This window comes from Xiphophorus hellerii, chromosome 8 (assembly GCF_003331165.1).
Source record: "Xiphophorus hellerii strain 12219 chromosome 8, Xiphophorus_hellerii-4.1, whole genome shotgun sequence".
Taxonomy (NCBI): Eukaryota; Metazoa; Chordata; class Actinopteri; order Cyprinodontiformes; family Poeciliidae; genus Xiphophorus; species Xiphophorus hellerii.
The window spans coordinates 2,575,008-2,591,217 of record NC_045679.1 but is presented as its reverse complement, the minus strand read 5'-3'; the positions used below and the strand labels follow the sequence as shown (position 1 = coordinate 2,591,217).

Below are 16,210 nucleotides of genomic sequence, written 5' to 3'. Positions count from 1 at the left end.
GTTGTTTCCACCAGTTCACTGGTTTTATTCATGATTCTGTAAGGATGAACATTTCACTGCAGTTTTGTTTTGTTCCTGTTGAATGTTTCCCCTCATGCAGGACCTGAGCAGAGACATCTACGACCTTTATGCCGAGTACGAGCGCGAAGAGGTGGAGGACCGGCTGCCGGTGTCGCCGTCTCACGTTCTGATGTCTCCAACCAAACACCTGACCCTCAACATCAACGTTGGAGGAACGGTACTTCCAGAAAATCCTGCAGGAACGCTGCTTACCTACTGTCCACTTAAAAACTGAGCAAACTATAATTATCTTTAATAATATCATTATTATTGCAATAATAGTAATAAGTGTTATTGCTACGCAGAGGCTTACTGCTACTATTATTGATATATTGATACAAATAATTTTATTAGTTATTGTTGTTACAAAACTAATAGAAAAATTACAAAAGTCAAAGTAAAATAAAAAATTTTATAATAAAGATAAAATTACAGATATAACATTATTTAAAACCAAAGTTTAAAGTATTGTAATGCATCACCTTTAATTATTCTGTTCAAATTAGTTTATTTTATTTATATAGTAATTGATTAAATTGTATTTTGACTATTTTTTTTATTTTCTTTGATTCTTTTATTTATTTATTTTTTAAGTCAAATCATCTTTTAAATTTACTTTCACTTTTAATGTTAATGTATAATTTTAATTTCATCATTTCTTTGCGTAATCAGTATTTTATTTTTGGCACTTCTGTAGTCCCATATTTGCCAATTGAATTACAATCTTCTACCTGTGCAAATTGCAGTTTTATGGTTCAAAATACTTTGATTTAATGATTGTGACTCAGAAAAGCTCAGTTGTTCCAACATTTTCATGAACTTTTTAATCTTCTTCTCCCAGGTTTACCTCCTGCCGTACAGATTAGCCGCCCGCTACCCAAAGACCCGGATCGGCCGTTTGGCCACGTACACGGACCACAGCAAGAAGCTGGACCTCTGTGACGATTACATCGTCCAGAGCAACGAGTTCTTCTTCGACCGAGACCCAAAAGTTTTCCACAACATCTTCAACTTCTACAGGTCAGATGAAAGACAAAACGCCTGTTATAAATCTACACTTAGCAGAAACGCATAAAGTATCCAAACATTTTACTCAAGATTAAAAAAGTATTTGGTAAAAAGGTTTACTCAATTACGGAGTAACTCATCGAATTATCAATCATTCAATATTTAAAAATTACATCATCAGACAGATCAAAATATAAAGTTTAGTGAAAATTTAGGTATTTTAAGGAACAAAATGACAATAATTTATAAAAGCAAAAACAAAAAAGCTGCAGATGTTTGTTTCTGGTGAGTTTTTGTTTAAACGTGTTCGTTTTTCAGTCAGTGGGTAGAAAATCCAAAATGTCAGGAGTACAAATACTTCATAATAACTTTACTCAAATACAGCATAGTAAAAATACTCCTAAAGTAAATTTGCTCAAAAAGTGTCTCATGGAAACATAATTGAGTAAATGTAACTATAGTTACTACCCAACTCTGACAGCTGGTTCTCACCGGTCCAACAGAACCGGAGTGCTGTGCATTAAGGAGGAGTTGTGTCCGCATCACTTCCTGGAGGAGATCCACTACTGGGGCGTGAGGATCAAATACACGCATCGCTGCTGCCGCATCTCGTTTGAGGAGCGGCAGGACGAGCTGAACGAGCAGCTGAAGGTCCAGAAGGAGCTGCTGGCCGAGGTGGGTCCAACAGAACCTCCTCGAACTGCAACAACTGGCAGCAGCTGCACTGCAAAAACACAACGTTACCAAGAATTTTTGGTCAAGTTTCTATTGTACATACAGTATCTTGAAATAAGACAAAACTAACTGACAAGTAACTTTTCAGCAAGATACAGGAAACAATAGTAATAGTACCATAGTACTAGATCTACTATTCACTTATAACAAGGGAAAAATGTCTTGATATAAATGAGATAATCTGAAAATATTTTTTAAAACAATATTAACGGTGCAGGATTCACCTGTTGCACATTGTTTGGGTTATTTGGGTCTCAACTGCTTCCTTTGTCTTCTTCTGATCTTGTCACAATAACTTTAAAATCCATCCATAAACGGTTTCGCCCATAATTACTCTACTTTCCTGCATTCACATGTAAGTCTGATTGTGGTTATATTTAATTATTAGTATGAATTACTAGGCGAAAAAGATCGGATTTTAGCAAAAAATAATGTTGGCGTTTGTGTGCTTTAGCTTAGGTTGAAATAATTGTAGGATTTAATAAAGATCAGTGGATATTTAATGTGTAAAACACTTGAAGAAAGAGAGGAAGTGTCACTTTGTCATCACCATAAACAGCAGGAAACCTTAAAGAACCGTAAAATAAGAGTATGAACAGAATAATGTTCCAGTTATTCGTCTTTATTTTTGCTGGTGATTTTTTCCACCTGAGGTTTTAAGTCAGTAATCTGCTGCCTGACCCCGAGTCCATCTGACCCACATGATGCCGTCGTCTTGACAGATGGGCAGCAGAGTAATCTGCTTCTTGGCCCAGAATCAGGCAGATGTTTCCCTCACTGACAGCATCGCTTTGTTTCCCCAGCAGCACAAATTAAAGCACAAAGAAAAGAAAGATAACCAGAGGAAACACAAACAGCAGATTTTATTCAGTTCATTCATTAAGACAAAAAAACATTAAAATCCAACCTGTCATGATTTAACTGGGATTAAACTATATTTCTTTATGAGGCTGAGCAAATCAAATTAATCAAAGTCAGACCTGATTATTATTTGATAAAAATATCAGAGTTTTGATTTTTACATTTTAAATGTCTAACAGAACCAGCTTTGTTGATGTTAGCTTGTTGAAACACAACTAAATATTTTACAGTGTTGAAGATCGACACATTATAATCTGAATAAAAATCAACTATGATCTGTTGAGGCTGGAAGCTTTGGAGGTTTGGATTCAAGTTTCGAAGATTCATCATGGAATACAAACAGAAAATCATAATGGAATTACTGTGGATGGATGGATGGATGGATGGATGGATGGATGGATGGATGGATGGATGGATGGATGGACAAACAGTTACATGGATGGACAGTTGGATGAAAAGTTTAATGAACATTTGGATGAACGGTTGGATGAACGGTCGGATCCTGACAGAGTAAGTCTCTCTGCCCTGCAGCTGGAGCTGGAGGAAAGCGACGCCATGTTTGATCACATGACCTTCGGCCCGACCCGGAGGAAGATCTGGAATCTGACGGAGAAACCGTTTTCCTCCATCACCGCTAAGCTGATGGGCGTGGCCTCCTCCTTCTTCGTGCTGGTCTCCCTGGTCGCCATGACGCTCAACACCGTGGACGAGATGCAGTACAAGGTACGGTATTTAAACCCAGAAGGAAACGTTTCTGAACCGGTTCTGGCTCACCTGTGGTTCTGACCTGCTGCAGACGCCGTCCGGCCAGCCCAGCGGACGGTTCTACGGCGAGGGCATCGAGACGCTCTGCATCACCTTCTTCACCCTGGAGTACCTGCTGCGGCTGGTCTCCACGCCGGACCTGAAGTGCTTCATGCGCAGCGTCCTGAACACGGTGGACCTGGTCGCCATCCTGCCGCACTACCTGCAGATGCTGCTGGAGTGCTTCGAGGACGAGGACGTCCACCGCCACGCCGGGGACATCGAGACTGTCGCACGCGTCGGCAAGGTAACAGCACTCCACACTAATCCGCTAACAGCAGAGCTAATTTTCTTTTAGCACTTTAGCTAACTTTGAAAACATTTAGCGCATGTAGCTTCATTCTAAAGCGCTAATTTACTTGTGTGTTTTGTAAACTTTCAGTTACATAAAGTTTGATATAAGATATAATTTGAATATATATAATTGATATAACATATTTTATATAATATGTATTGAATAGATATAATTTGAATTGAATCTTTAGCAATAGATTCTGCTATACCGTGTTGGTAAAGCATTTTAATATTTCATTGCGTTAAATAATTGGTGTAATGTTTTTGAATTATCTTCCACTTTATACCATGTTGGTTTAGCACTTTAGCATTAGAATTTAATAAATACAATTTTAGTGTTGCAATTTAGCGTTAGCTTCAACTAAATACCTTGTTGGTGTATCGGTTAAAGATTATTGTGTTGGTGTCGTCCTTTAGCGTTAGCTTCTGCTAACAGTGTTTGTGTGGCAATTCAGCATTAGTTTCCACTAAATATTGTGTTAGAGTAGCGTTTTAGCTTTAGCTTCAGTAAAATACAGACAGTGTTGGTGTAGCGATTTAGTGTTAGGTTCTGCTAAATAATGGGTTGGTGTTGCACTTTGATATCAATTTCAGCTAAATACTAAATGTATTGTGTTGGTGTTTCGCTAAGTATTAGCTGAACTATTGTTTATGATTAGCGCTTTAGCGTTAGTAAAGCTAACCTTTTAGTTAGCGGTGTCCTCCGCTGATGCTCCAGATTTTTTTGAATCTTGGATCTTCTGTGTGTTTTTCCTCCTAAGGTGGGTCAGGTTCTGAGGATCATGCGTCTGATGAGAATCTTCAGGATCCTGAAGCTGGCCCGTCACTCCACTGGGTTAAGAGCGTTTGGGTTTACTCTGAGGCAGTGCTACCAGCAGGTCCGGATCCAAATGACGTGAGGACCAGACCTGGTTTGGTTGTTGTTGGTGATTCACGTCTTGCCGTGTCGCTGCAGGTGGGCTGTCTGCTGCTCTTCATCGCCATGGGCATCTTCATGTTCTCAGCCATGGTGTACAGCGTGGAGCACGACGTCTACAACACCAACTTCACCTCCATGCCTCACGCCTGGTGGTGGGCCGCGGTGAGTCCGCTCCACAAGGCTTGGACTAGACCATTAGGTCGCTGCCACCAGCTAGAGCAGAGGTCGCTTTACTTACAGGATGTTTTTATTGTACGAAGAAGGAAAGGAGGCATTGAAGGAAGGAAATAAGGAAGGAGACATGGAAGGAGGAACTTTTACAAGGAATGAAGGAATTAGGTGACAAAGAAGGAAAGGACACTAAGAAGAAAGGAATGAGACAAGGAGGGAAACACTTGCAAGGAATGAAGGAAGGACACCAGGAAGAGAGGAAGGAGACAATGAAGGAAGGAAGAAACAAGGAAAGAAAGGAGGACACTAACACAAAAAGAATAAGACAGGGAAGGAAAGCAAGGAATAAAGGAACGAAGAAAACTAGGAAGAGACGAAGGAAACAAAGGAAGGAGCAAGTAAAGAATTAAGGCAAGGTAGAAGGGAGGAATTAGGAAACAAAGAAAGAAGTTGTGGAGGAAGGAAGGAAAGGAGGATACTAGGAAGAAATTAATTAGACAACAAGCCAGGAAGGAAAGAAGGAGGCTAGAAACCAGAACGAATGAATTAAGGGAGCAAGGAATAAAGGAAGTAAAGGAGAAAGGAAGGAAGAAATTAAGGGAAGAATGAAATGAGACTAGCAAGAAAGGAACAATACAAGGAAGGACAGAAATAATGGAAGAAGGAAGAAAACTGGGAAGAGAGGAGGGAATAAGGAAGGAAGGAAGTAATCAAGGAAACTTTGTTCCCTTAATAAATGAAATTGTTTAAATAAGACTGTTGATCCAAAAATAATAAATTTATTTAAAAAATACTTTTCAAGCTGTAGAAACGTCTCCTTAGGACTAATAGAGAAATAAAAGTAAAGCGGGACGTCTCCTCCTGTCTGCTGGTCCAGGTGAGCATCTCCACGGTGGGATACGGCGACATGCTCCCGGAAACCAACCTGGGCCGCGTCTTCGCCTTCGCCTGCATCTCGTTCGGCGTCATCCTGAACGGCATGCCCATCTCCATCCTCTACAACAAGTTCTCCGACTACTACACCAAGCTCAAGTCCCACGAGTTCGCCATGGTCAGCAGGGCGCGGGGGAAGATCCGCTTCATCAAGAGGGCCGCCAAGCGCTTCGCCGACTGCTGCGACGACGTCGCTCAGCCGAAGCAACCAGGAGGGCGACGGTTCGTGGTCGCCAACGACGACGGAGTGGAGGGCGGGTACTAAACTTCAAAAACCGAACCTCCATCCATCAGCTGTACCCGCCTGGAGAAAACAAACGCACGCAAAAAACCAAAAGCTCAAATGCAATGAGCTGGGGTGGTATGGAGTATGGAGTGCCGTTAGAGCCAAAAGTTAACAGCAATAATTTGAGTTTTTTTTTAGCTTGTAATAACAGAAAAAAATGGTGGTCAATTTTTCAAAGTCATATTGTCACCATGTTACTTATTCATTACTAAATGTTTAGTTTGGAGCTAAATATGTAAACTAAATATTAAATAACTACACTAAATAAATATTTAGCTTGCTAACAAAATGTTTAGCTTATAGCTAAATAATTAGCCTCTAAACAACTAAATGCTTAGCTTAGAGTTAATATTTAGCATTAAACAATTTAGCTTGATAAGTAGTTCAAATCAAGAATCATTAGTTAGCAAGCAAAATATTTAGTCTTGAGGCTAAATATTTTGCTTGCTAACTATTTAGCAAAATTAGAAAAAATACTTAGTAATAAAAATCTTTAGTTTTTAGTCTAAATATTTAGCTCAGAGTAAACACAATTAGTTAGCAAAATAATATTATCTTTGAAGCTAAGAATTGAGCTTGAGGCTAAATATTTTGCTTGCTAACTATTTAGCAAAATTAGAAAAAATACTTAGTAATAAAAATCTTTAGTTTTTAGTCTAAATATTTAGCTCAGAGTAAACAATTAGTTAGCAAAATAATATTATCTTTGAAGCTAAGAATTGAGCTTGAGGCTAAATATTTAGCTTGCTAACTAAATATTTAGTTTCCAGTTTCAAACTAAATATTTAGTTGGAAGATGGATGTATATCCAAACTAACTATTAAGCTTGCTACTTATTCAGTTGGTTAACTAAAATTGCTTGAAGCTAAATAATTAAGATATTTAGCTGAGGCATCTATTTAAAGTCAAAATATTTAGTTTGAAGCTAATTTATATCCAAGCAAAACATTTAGCTTGCTAACTAAATATTTAGTATGAAGCTCTTGTTTCTGGCTGTAGCATATTAGCTAATAATGTTCTCTCTTTGTAAATGAAAGTACCATTAAATTATAAACAGAAAATAAAAATATATAATTTTTCTACACAATTTTTAATCCTTTTCATTCCATTTTAGAGAAACTTCACTTTGGATTTGTGGCACATATTTCTGCAGAGGTCAGCATTTAAATATTGAACCTGCAGAAACCAAATGAAGTAATTTCAAAGCTGTGCCATAAATGTTTGTTTTTAAATATATTCAGTCATTTGTTGTGTATTTGTTCCATCCTGAGAAATCAACATGTTTTTACACAAGCAGGTGAAACTTTTTGAGTTGTAAAATATTTAATCAACACTAGTAATAATAATAGCACTCTGAACACCAGAATATCTCAATAATCTTTATTTTCTTCTCAGTTAATAACATTTATCACAATATTTCACCAAAAAACAAAAAACAGAGACTGAACCAGTCCACAAACTGGTGTGTGCTGACTGGGCAGTCTTGGTGTTATCGTTGAAAGGTTTGGGTTTCATGCTCCACTGTTATGAAGTTTTCCAAAACCCACCAAAAAGTGAATTTGTGTCATTTTTATACGACACATCCTTTAAATCAGTGAAGCAGATCAGGATTAATGGCTGAACTCTCCAAAATGTTCCCGACTCTGTCCACTCCTCACGTCGTCCTCGACGTCTTGGACGTCTTATGGTCCAAACGAAGCAACGTTTGAACATCTGCAGTCCGTTTGTAATAAAACAAAAACCTGAAGACATCCGTCTACTTGTTCAGATTTTGCAGCAGGATTTCGGCTCCTTTATGGTCGCTGATTCTCCGGAGCTCAGGGATGATGGCGGTGAGTGCCGCCTTCACCTCAGCAGCCACAGATCCGTCACAGCTGTTCAGAAGGCTGAGCAAAGGAAACAAACATTAACACAAGACTCCTGCAACACATTAAAAAGTCCTAAATTAAGAACATTAAAGGCACCAGTCATTTCAGCTGTTTGTGAGCATAAAGTTTCTTCTGATGGTGTTCACACATTCCAGATGTTCTCCATAATCCCTTCAGTATGTCTTGCAAAGATAATGAGCTTCAGCTAATTGTTTTTAACTCTTTGGTAAAACAGGTTTATTATATGGAACAATGTGAGGCTTAGACATAGCTCACCTATCTGGTGACAGTTGTGAGGAACTTACTGAAGCTGATTTTGTTCCTTTTTATAAAGTATATGCAGGTATAACTGATGGACGGATTATTCAACAATAAAACCACTTAAAAATGCAACAAAAAAAAAAAAAATTTAATAAAAACTCATTTTACAGACAGATGTTGTTAAATTTGAGAGTAAACCAGCAGAGCTGACCTGCAGAGCACCATGGCTCCCCGGTTGACCTTGACCCAGCTCTTCATGGTCTCCGTCCCCACCGTGTCCACCAGGATCCTGCTGAAGCACTCTGTGGGGACAGAGACATCAGAGAGGACAGAGACATCAGAGGAGACAGAGACATCAGAGAGGACAGAGACATCAGAGGAGACAGAGACATCAGAGGAGACAGAGACATCAGAGGAGACAGAGACATCAGAGGAGACAGAGAGACGTTCTGCTGGTCTTACCCTCCCTGCCGTTCTCGGCCAACATGGCGTCCTGCTCTATGAGCCACTTCAGCACCAGGTGTCCTGCTGGGTGTTCGGCCAGGTGGAGCTGCAGCAACAGAAAGAAGAAACTATTCAGACTCCACGCGTTTTGTTTTCTTTTTAGCCGTTTTGCTTACAATAATAATAAACCGACTGAGCATTGAGTTGATTTTTAAAACCAATTTTCCAGTTTTGTCCTGTTGATTTTTATGATCTTTTTACCTTTCAGTTCAGCACAGCTGTTTTTTTATCAACCTCGTCTCCATGGAAACGCTGCTTTCAGCACATTTCTTTATAAACTTTATAAAGTTCACCAAACTCTCAGAGAAACTCTGACATGTTCCAAGGAAGGAAGGAAGGATGGAAGGAAGAAAGGAAGGAAAGGAAGGATGCTAGAGAAAAAGGAAGGAAGGAAGCATGGTAGGAAAGAAAAGTAAGAAGATTACTTCCTTCCTCCTCCTACAGAGGAAGGGCACTGCAAAGGAAGCGAGAAAAGAAGAAAGAAGGGAAGGGAGGAAAAAAGCATACTAGGAAGGAAGAAATGACAACAGAAAGGAAAGAAAGACACTAGAGAGGATGGAAGAAAGGAAGCACAACAGGAAGAAAGATACTAGAGGGGAAGGACACTTTGAAGGAAGGGAGAAAAGTTACTAGGAAGGAAAGAAGCAAGGACTTAAGGAAGTAAATAAAGGAAAGGAGGACAGACTTCCTGTTGGAACTGGTTTTACTGGTTTTTATTTGGTGGAATCAGAGTAAAAGTGGTTCCATTTATAAACATGTCTCTATTTTCAGGTTTTTAAGTTGCAAAATTAACTTTATTAATTTCCACCTCAGAGCGATGCAGCACTTTGTGTTGGTCGACCCAATAAAGCTCGGACGTTTCCTCCCATTATGGGATGTCACCATTGCCATAGCAACAGAAAATGGGACTGAAACCGGTTCCCCTCACCTGGCCCTCGACTCCTCCCTGCACCAGCTCCTGATTGGCCAGCTGGGCCACGGCCGTCATGGCAGGCCGCAGGTCGCCGCACGCCGACGCCAGGATGTCTCTGACGGTGACGCTGGCCGCCTTGTTCGTTACCATGGCAGCAGCGTTCAGTTGGAGATGGTCCAAAAGCGCCGGGGAGGCGGCCTCCAGCAGCTCCCGCCGGCGGGTCGCCATGTCCTTTTTACTGAGCAGAACCAGAACAGGCAGAGGTCATTAGAGGTCACTGAGGTCATTAGAGGTCACTGAACTGGACCAAGTTTTAATGTTTGACTAAAACCAGAACTTTACTTCCTGTCTGGGAAGAATTAGAGGCTTTTATTGTGAAAGGTTTAGACAAAATCTGTGAAGCCGAGCAGAAAAGTCCAAAAATCTAAAGTCAAGACTCTAACATCCCATAATATTCCCAACACGCTGTCATTTATTTTGTGTTTATTTTTATTTATCCTGAATTTAAAGAGCAGAGGAGGAAGGAGCCAAGGAGGGAAAGGAGAGAAGGGCATGAGGAAGGAAAGGATAGAAGAACAAAAAGGAGGAAAGGACACAAGGAAGGAAAAATCCAAGGATGGAAGGAAAGAAAAGAAGGACCCAAAGAAATGAATGAGCCAGGGAAGGAAAGGAAGGTAGGACACAAAGGAGGAAAGGAAGGAAAAATCCAAGGAAGGACGCAAGGAGGAAAAGAAGAAAATAAAGGTAGAAACTGACAGAAAGAAGAATGACTGAGATTTGGTCACGTTGGTTTAATCTCACTAAAGTTTTATTATATTTTAGAGACCAATCAGAAGCTTTTATTGTGAAATGAAAGGAAGTGCTGGTTACCTGTGTGCGTTGCCGTCTCCTTGCTCCAGCAGCTTAACGATGTCCGGCAGCATGTGGGTGGGGTCTCTGGGCCTCAGCAGGTACAGCAGAACCTTCTTACCGTGTTTGTTTCCGAGGACCTCCGGCAGGACGGACAGCAGCTCCTGCAGGAAGCAGAGCAACGATTCAGCTTCGTCCAGGAGGAACAAACCCGTTTAGAACGGCTGATTACGAGACAAACGTTTGTTTCTACTGGAAAAAACATAGAAACAAACTGTAGCAAAAGAGCGGAAAAGAGATTCTTACTGTTTATTTTATTTAGTAAACTATTGTTTTGCAAAGTCATATTTTGTTTTCTTGTCTTTTTTGTAATCTTGTTATTTTACCAAAATAAAGTGAAACTAAATGTGAACCCGGTCGTACCGACAGAACCGCCTGCTTGACCAGCTTGGTGTCGTCCACGCAGTCAAATATCGCCAGGAGAACCATGTGACCAAACTCCCCCTGCAGGACGAAGAGTCCACCACCACCATCATCATCATCATCATCATCATCAGCTGATGGTTTGATTCGACTACCAGCAGCAACGATGAACTCACCCTGGCGAACTTCACCATGTAGGTCTTCATGGTTTTTATAATGACTTTTCTGTCCTGCAAAACAAAGAAAATCCTTTAAAGCTGCAGTTTGTAACTGGAGGAGGGACTTAGCGCTGTCAATCAACCTCATGTACTTGTTGCTAATTGTGTTAATGGAAAAACAACTCAGTATTACAGGAAAACAGTTTATTCCGCCTTTATCAGTGGCTATGCTAAATAGCATTAGCATTCACAACAAGTTATGCTAGCTGCAGCGTAGCAGAGAAACGGGACCCGCCTCCTGGCTCTGATTGGTTGTTTCTAGTTAGCATCCAGGTCCACCATTTTGCACAGCTGAATAGTTACCATGGAGATTAAAGGATTTCTCAAACATGCATAAAATGCAGATATATTGTGAAATCCCAAATAATAACAACAACAGTAAACAGTAAACTGTGTTTATGTAACAATAGTAGAGGTGTTGGACATCTGGACCCACCTTTGCTGTGCCGTGCCACAGGCAGTGCATGGCGACCCGGGCGCCGTCGTGAGTGTGAGCCATGTAGACCACAGACTCCCTGATGGACTCGATCATCTCCTGCTCAGAGTCACAGCAGGCAGAACACATGAGAGATTAAATCCAACATCATGCAAACATCTTAATACACTGGAAATAAGACAAAACTAACTTACAAGTAACTTTTCAGTAAGATGTAGGAGCTTGTTTTAAGTGAATAATTTCTTAAAGGTGACCTATTTGCACAAATCTTTCTTAGATATTGAAATTTTAGTTGCTTAGTTCTGCTTATTTTCATCCTTTCAGAATAATCTGTTTTCCATCCTCTGTCACTTTAAATCCAAATAAACCCACAAGACCTTTATTTACACTTGCAACCACACATATTCGATAAGCAGAAGTGGAGCCTCCTGCACAACCAGCAAGAATTCAGAAAGTGGTTTCTCAACAACAAAACTAGCAGCCATCGTACAGCACATACGGTGGTAAGACCGGCTGGGGTTGCTAGGTAACGGGCTGAGATGTTGCGTTCGGAAGGTTTTGGAAACTGCTCATTTTCCAAACACCAAGAAACATAAACCTATTGCCAGAAAACATCTGCGTGGCTGTTTTAATCACTTGAGATGTTTTTAGAAGCAGTAGAGAAAAAATTGGAGGTACAAAAATGTGCAAAATGTGAATCTAACATAAGGTCCCCTTGAATATTGATGACAAAGTTCTAATTCTACTGGCTGATTATTTCACATAAAACAAGGTATTTTTCCCATGTTATAAGTGAAATAATATGCTAGTGGAACTGGCAGTTTTTACATCAATATTAAAGAACTACTGACTTAAAATAAGTTCCTATATCTTACTGACAAGCTACTTGTAAGTTAATCTTGTCTCATTTAAAGTGTACTAAAATATTTGCACTAGAAATTACACCAAAAATATTTTTAGGTTTTTACAGGAAAATGGCGGCACTCACCGATCTTTGCTTTTCAGGTGCAAACTGGAAGAAATCCAGAAAGACTTTATGGACCACAGAATGCCTGATGACCTGTTCTCTGTTGGAGAGACGCAGAAACAGTCAGTCTTGCTCGTTTTCTAACCAATAACTAAAATTAATCTGTTGTTTTTTAGTGCATATGCTTTTACTTCTGCGCCAGCGGCACGATGGCCTGCTTGGTCTCCTCCAGGATGTTCTCCAGCTTCTCCGGGTTCGCCGCCAACACCTTCTCGATGGTGTTAAGCTCCAACGACTGGAAAACGAGCAGAGAGGATCAGTTAGCACAGCTGGAGCTCCCTGCTGACCGCCAGGTGTGTGTGTGTGTGTGTGTGTGTGGGTGTGTGTGTGTGTGTGTGTGTGTGGGTGTGTGTGTGTGTGTGTGTGTGTGTGTGTGTGAGACCTTGCAGATAGCGTAGGTGTTCCCGTACAGCTCGCCGGTGATCATCAGCCTCTGAGCGAGCATCGCCTTGTCGTTGTAGGCGTACTCGACGATGGTGGAGGCGGTGGCGTGGCGGAGCATCTTGCGAATGTGACCACCGAACAACTGGATGATGGCGGCCACCATCTCCTTGTTCCTGAGCGGGAAGGAGAACCAGAAGAAGAAGAAGAAGTAGTTGGGTTTTTGGGGGTTTTAATTCAGTCGGAACCGGGGGAGAACCGAACGGTCCAATCTGACTCACCCGTACATCAGCAGCTTCTTCACCACATGTTTCCCGTACGGCGACTTGGACATGTCGAGGACGCTGTCTGTAGAGGATGGTGGATCGGTTATTTTATTTAATTTCATTTTATTTTAGAGCTGCAGCGGGTCAGAACCGGCGCCCACCTTTCAGCTCCTCAAACACCTCAAATCGCTGCTTCTGGTTTCCGAACTGAATGAAACACTGGAGGACTCGGACCGAGTCGTGGGCGAACGCCATCTGCAGGCACAGGAGCGCCGTCGCATCAGAACAACGTTAACGGAGACAGAAATCTGAGTCTGAGCAGCAGCGTTAGCATGACCATCTCTCAGGTCGTATGTTTTCCATATTTCCCATCAGCCACTTGAGTTTCAGAATAACAGTCATTTTTCAAGATGGCCGCCGTTTTTGACCCTTTCAAATCAGTTATTGCCATAAAATATGACCTATTTTCAGGACTTAGATGAACTTTGTGTCATTATATGTTTACAGTTTTGGTCGTCCCAATTATAAAACTTCAATGTAAAAAAATATGAAGCAAAATCAGAAACTGCTGTTTGCGAGTCTCAAGTCTTCAACTGGAAGGAGATGAAGACGTGTTGCACAGAATTTGTCAGATCAATTTTGCAATTATTTTAGTGATTATCTTCCATTAATTTTTTTTTATTTGTTTTGTTTTTTTTCAACCAACCAACCTGCTTTATCTTCCCACGGATCAGTCCATGAAGCTCCTTCATCAGCTTCGTCTTCTGCTCTGTGTCACATTTCTTCCTGTTGGCCCAAACAACAGCCATCAGTTGGAATCAGGAGGAAACCCAGCTGACCTTTGACCTCCTCTCTAAGAACACCGTACCTCCGGAGATTCCCCCATACTGCTTTGCAGCGGCTGATGATGTCAAACATCTCCTTCCTCTCCGCCTGCTGCCGGTTGTTCTTCAGCTCCCTCTTCTTCTGCAGTCGCTTCTTCAGCTCTTCTTCTGTGGTCGGCGGCTTCTTGCCGTTCTTCTCCCTCTTCGCCGGCGGACCTGATCGCAGACGCAAACACGACTCGAACGTTGTTGTCCGACAAAAACACAACTACAACAAGAATGTAAACTCACCTCCGCCCCCTGCTGGTCGTTTCCTCTTCTCAGCTTTAGAAAAACCTGGTTTTCTGCCATCGTTTGGTTTTCCTGGTCTGCTCTTCTTCTCTGCGTTCTTGTACGGCTTGAAGGGTTTTTTCGCTCCAGGTTTCCCTCCGAATTTGGTCCCCGCCAAGTCTGGAACGAGTCGACAAGGTCAAACCTGAATGTAAGAGTGTAACTCCTGTTAATTTGACACATGTCTCACCTTTTCCTTTTCCTTTTCCTTTGAATGACGGTTTTCGTCCAGGCTGGGAGGAGAACGGCTTTTGGGGTTTGGCTGCCATGGTGACGCGGGATCCACGGAAACACTGAGAGGAAAACAGAAACAAAACTCACCTGCAGGTTCATCAGGTAAACACAGTTTAATCCAAAGCAACAGTTGACTGAAGGAATGTTTCACTGGTTCTGGTTTAATAAGCCTGTTAGCTTAAGGACAGAATCATTCAAGCTATGCTGGATTTCAGGAAGGTTTCAGTTTTACAGCAGATCCCGGTATAGGGCGCTTTTAAAAAGCAAAAACAGCTTCAAATTACATCTTTTTTTCTGTTCCAAAAATGAAATAGACCTTTAAAATGCTTAATTTCAAGAGTTTTCAGTTCATGATAAGATAATTCTTTAAATTAAAAACACAAAGTCAATTTGATGGATGAGAAATTGTTGGATGGATGGAAAATCGGTTGCTAACAGCTGATGGTGTCATCAGGTCATGTTACCAGGGAATACTGACAGATAGACTTTGTTGTCATTTAATAAAATGTACATATTGTCTCTAATGTCTGGAAACTGAGCTGTAAGCATCTCGCGACAGTCATGAAACTATCATACATCAACAGTCTTCAATCAGAGGACTCTTCAGACTTGTAAAACTGACTGCTACAGGAGATCCTTCACAACGACTCTTTGAAATCCTTAGATACCATGAATCACTTCAACATTTAATTTCCTCTAGTGATAAATAAAGTATTTTTGGATAAAATATTTAGAATAAAGATCCTCTACATGCAGGGTTTATTTCACGTCCTTTGACTTTATTCCCACCGCAGCGAATCGTTGAACAGAAAATATTTCCCGTTTTAAGCCGCGATATCCATAATACACGTTTGGATATTTATCAACAAATGGCATCAAGCAAGCAGTAGAGACAAAAAAATAAAGTATTGGAGTTTGTGACCGTGTTGTAACATAGAAGTAAGTAACGTCTTTGACTGAGGAATCCCTCGGTAAACAGCAACACTTTGACTAAAACCGTGTCCTGTAATCACATTCCGCTCGTTCTGTCGCTTTCTAACCATAAGTGTAAATATAGAGAATAGTTTACGATACATTACAACTGAAAGTAACAAATTATTTCACATTTTCAATGAATAACTTACAGTTCAGCTGTACGACACGTTGTTTCAACTCCGTCCCATGCGTCTTGTTGTCGTTCCGGTTTACGACAAAGCCGTAAGCAATCTGTCGCTGTCGCAAAATATGTCCGCCTTCACAAAAAGTGTATTTGAAGCTCCCTTCCTACTTTTATCTGTTTGTTAACACGTTCCCAGGCAACAAAGCAACTTGTTTTCTTTGCAAATAATAATAATGCAAAGAAAACAAGTTCATATTCATTTAGAAACAGCAATACTAATGTTTTAACTCAGGAAGAGTTCAGAGATCAATATTTGGTGGAAAAACCAGGAGGTTTTCAGTGGGGTTCAGTGGGGTTTAATATTCTAAAATGCGCACAGATAACGTTGAAAATGACGAATCCCACCTCTTCCCCCCGGTCTTGTATATTTATTTCTATCGGTACGAAAGGACCAGACTTCGTTATTTTGGTTAAAGGTTAAAACCTAAAAATATTTATGCATTGTG

General features: G+C 40.7%; 2 protein-coding genes and 1 long non-coding RNA gene across 4 annotated transcripts; 1 reads left to right on the top strand and 2 right to left on the bottom strand.

The window, feature by feature from the left end:
• The first annotated feature begins 715 nt into the window (after positions 1 to 715).
• Positions 716 to 6,073, top strand: kcnv2a (potassium channel, subfamily V, member 2a). Its single transcript, XM_032570388.1, has 7 exons — positions 716 to 1,080; positions 1,572 to 1,743; positions 3,196 to 3,387; positions 3,461 to 3,715; positions 4,524 to 4,640; positions 4,718 to 4,843; positions 5,730 to 6,073. Exons 1-7 carry the CDS (start codon positions 875 to 877, stop codon positions 6,048 to 6,050), a joined length of 1,389 nt encoding a protein of 462 aa, XP_032426279.1. The 5' UTR covers positions 716 to 874; the 3' UTR covers positions 6,051 to 6,073.
• Positions 2,405 to 5,891, bottom strand: LOC116724686 (uncharacterized). Its single transcript, XR_004340242.1, has 2 exons — positions 5,778 to 5,891; positions 2,405 to 2,592 (listed from the first exon to the last, which is right to left on the bottom strand). It is a non-coding gene; the product is annotated as an uncharacterized LOC116724686 (long non-coding RNA).
• A 1,363-nt stretch (positions 6,074 to 7,436) lies between the features above and the next one.
• pum3 (pumilio RNA-binding family member 3) lies at positions 7,437 to 15,801 on the bottom strand. 2 transcript variants are annotated; one of them, XM_032570251.1, is made up of 18 exons: positions 15,730 to 15,801; positions 14,562 to 14,664; positions 14,333 to 14,491; positions 14,086 to 14,257; positions 13,928 to 14,003; positions 13,379 to 13,472; positions 13,233 to 13,299; positions 12,953 to 13,127; positions 12,702 to 12,805; positions 12,532 to 12,610; positions 11,544 to 11,642; positions 11,066 to 11,119; positions 10,890 to 10,970; positions 10,488 to 10,630; positions 9,633 to 9,855; positions 8,663 to 8,750; positions 8,412 to 8,502; positions 7,437 to 7,957 (listed from the first exon to the last, which is right to left on the bottom strand). In XM_032570251.1, exons 2-18 carry the CDS (start codon positions 14,638 to 14,640, stop codon positions 7,828 to 7,830), a joined length of 1,914 nt encoding a protein of 637 aa, XP_032426142.1. In that variant the 5' UTR covers positions 14,641 to 14,664; positions 15,730 to 15,801; the 3' UTR covers positions 7,437 to 7,827. The 2 variants fall into 2 exon arrangements, with proteins under 2 accessions (XP_032426142.1, XP_032426143.1); XM_032570252.1 differs by having other exon boundaries at positions 14,568 to 14,664.
• Positions 15,802 to 16,210: the final 409 nt, after the last annotated feature.

Coding starts and splice junctions, on each gene's coding strand:
- kcnv2a (XM_032570388.1), top strand. CDS start 875: ATGAACTTTTTAATCTTCTTCTCCCAGGTTTACCTCCTGCCGTACAGA. Junction 3,388..3,460: donor TGGACGAGATGCAGTACAAG/GTACGGTATTTA, acceptor GACCTGCTGCAG/ACGCCGTCCGGCCAGCCCAG. Junction 4,844..5,729: donor ACGCCTGGTGGTGGGCCGCG/GTGAGTCCGCTC, acceptor CTGCTGGTCCAG/GTGAGCATCTCCACGGTGGG.
- pum3 (XM_032570251.1), bottom strand. CDS start 14,640: ATGGCAGCCAAACCCCAAAAGCCGTTCTCCTCCCAGCCTGGACGAAAA. Junction 10,971..11,065: donor ACATGGTGAAGTTCGCCAGG/GTGAGTTCATCG, acceptor TTCGTCCTGCAG/GGGGAGTTTGGTCACATGGT. Junction 8,503..8,662: donor GGCCGAGAACGGCAGGGAGG/GTAAGACCAGCA, acceptor CTGTCCCCACAG/AGTGCTTCAGCAGGATCCTG.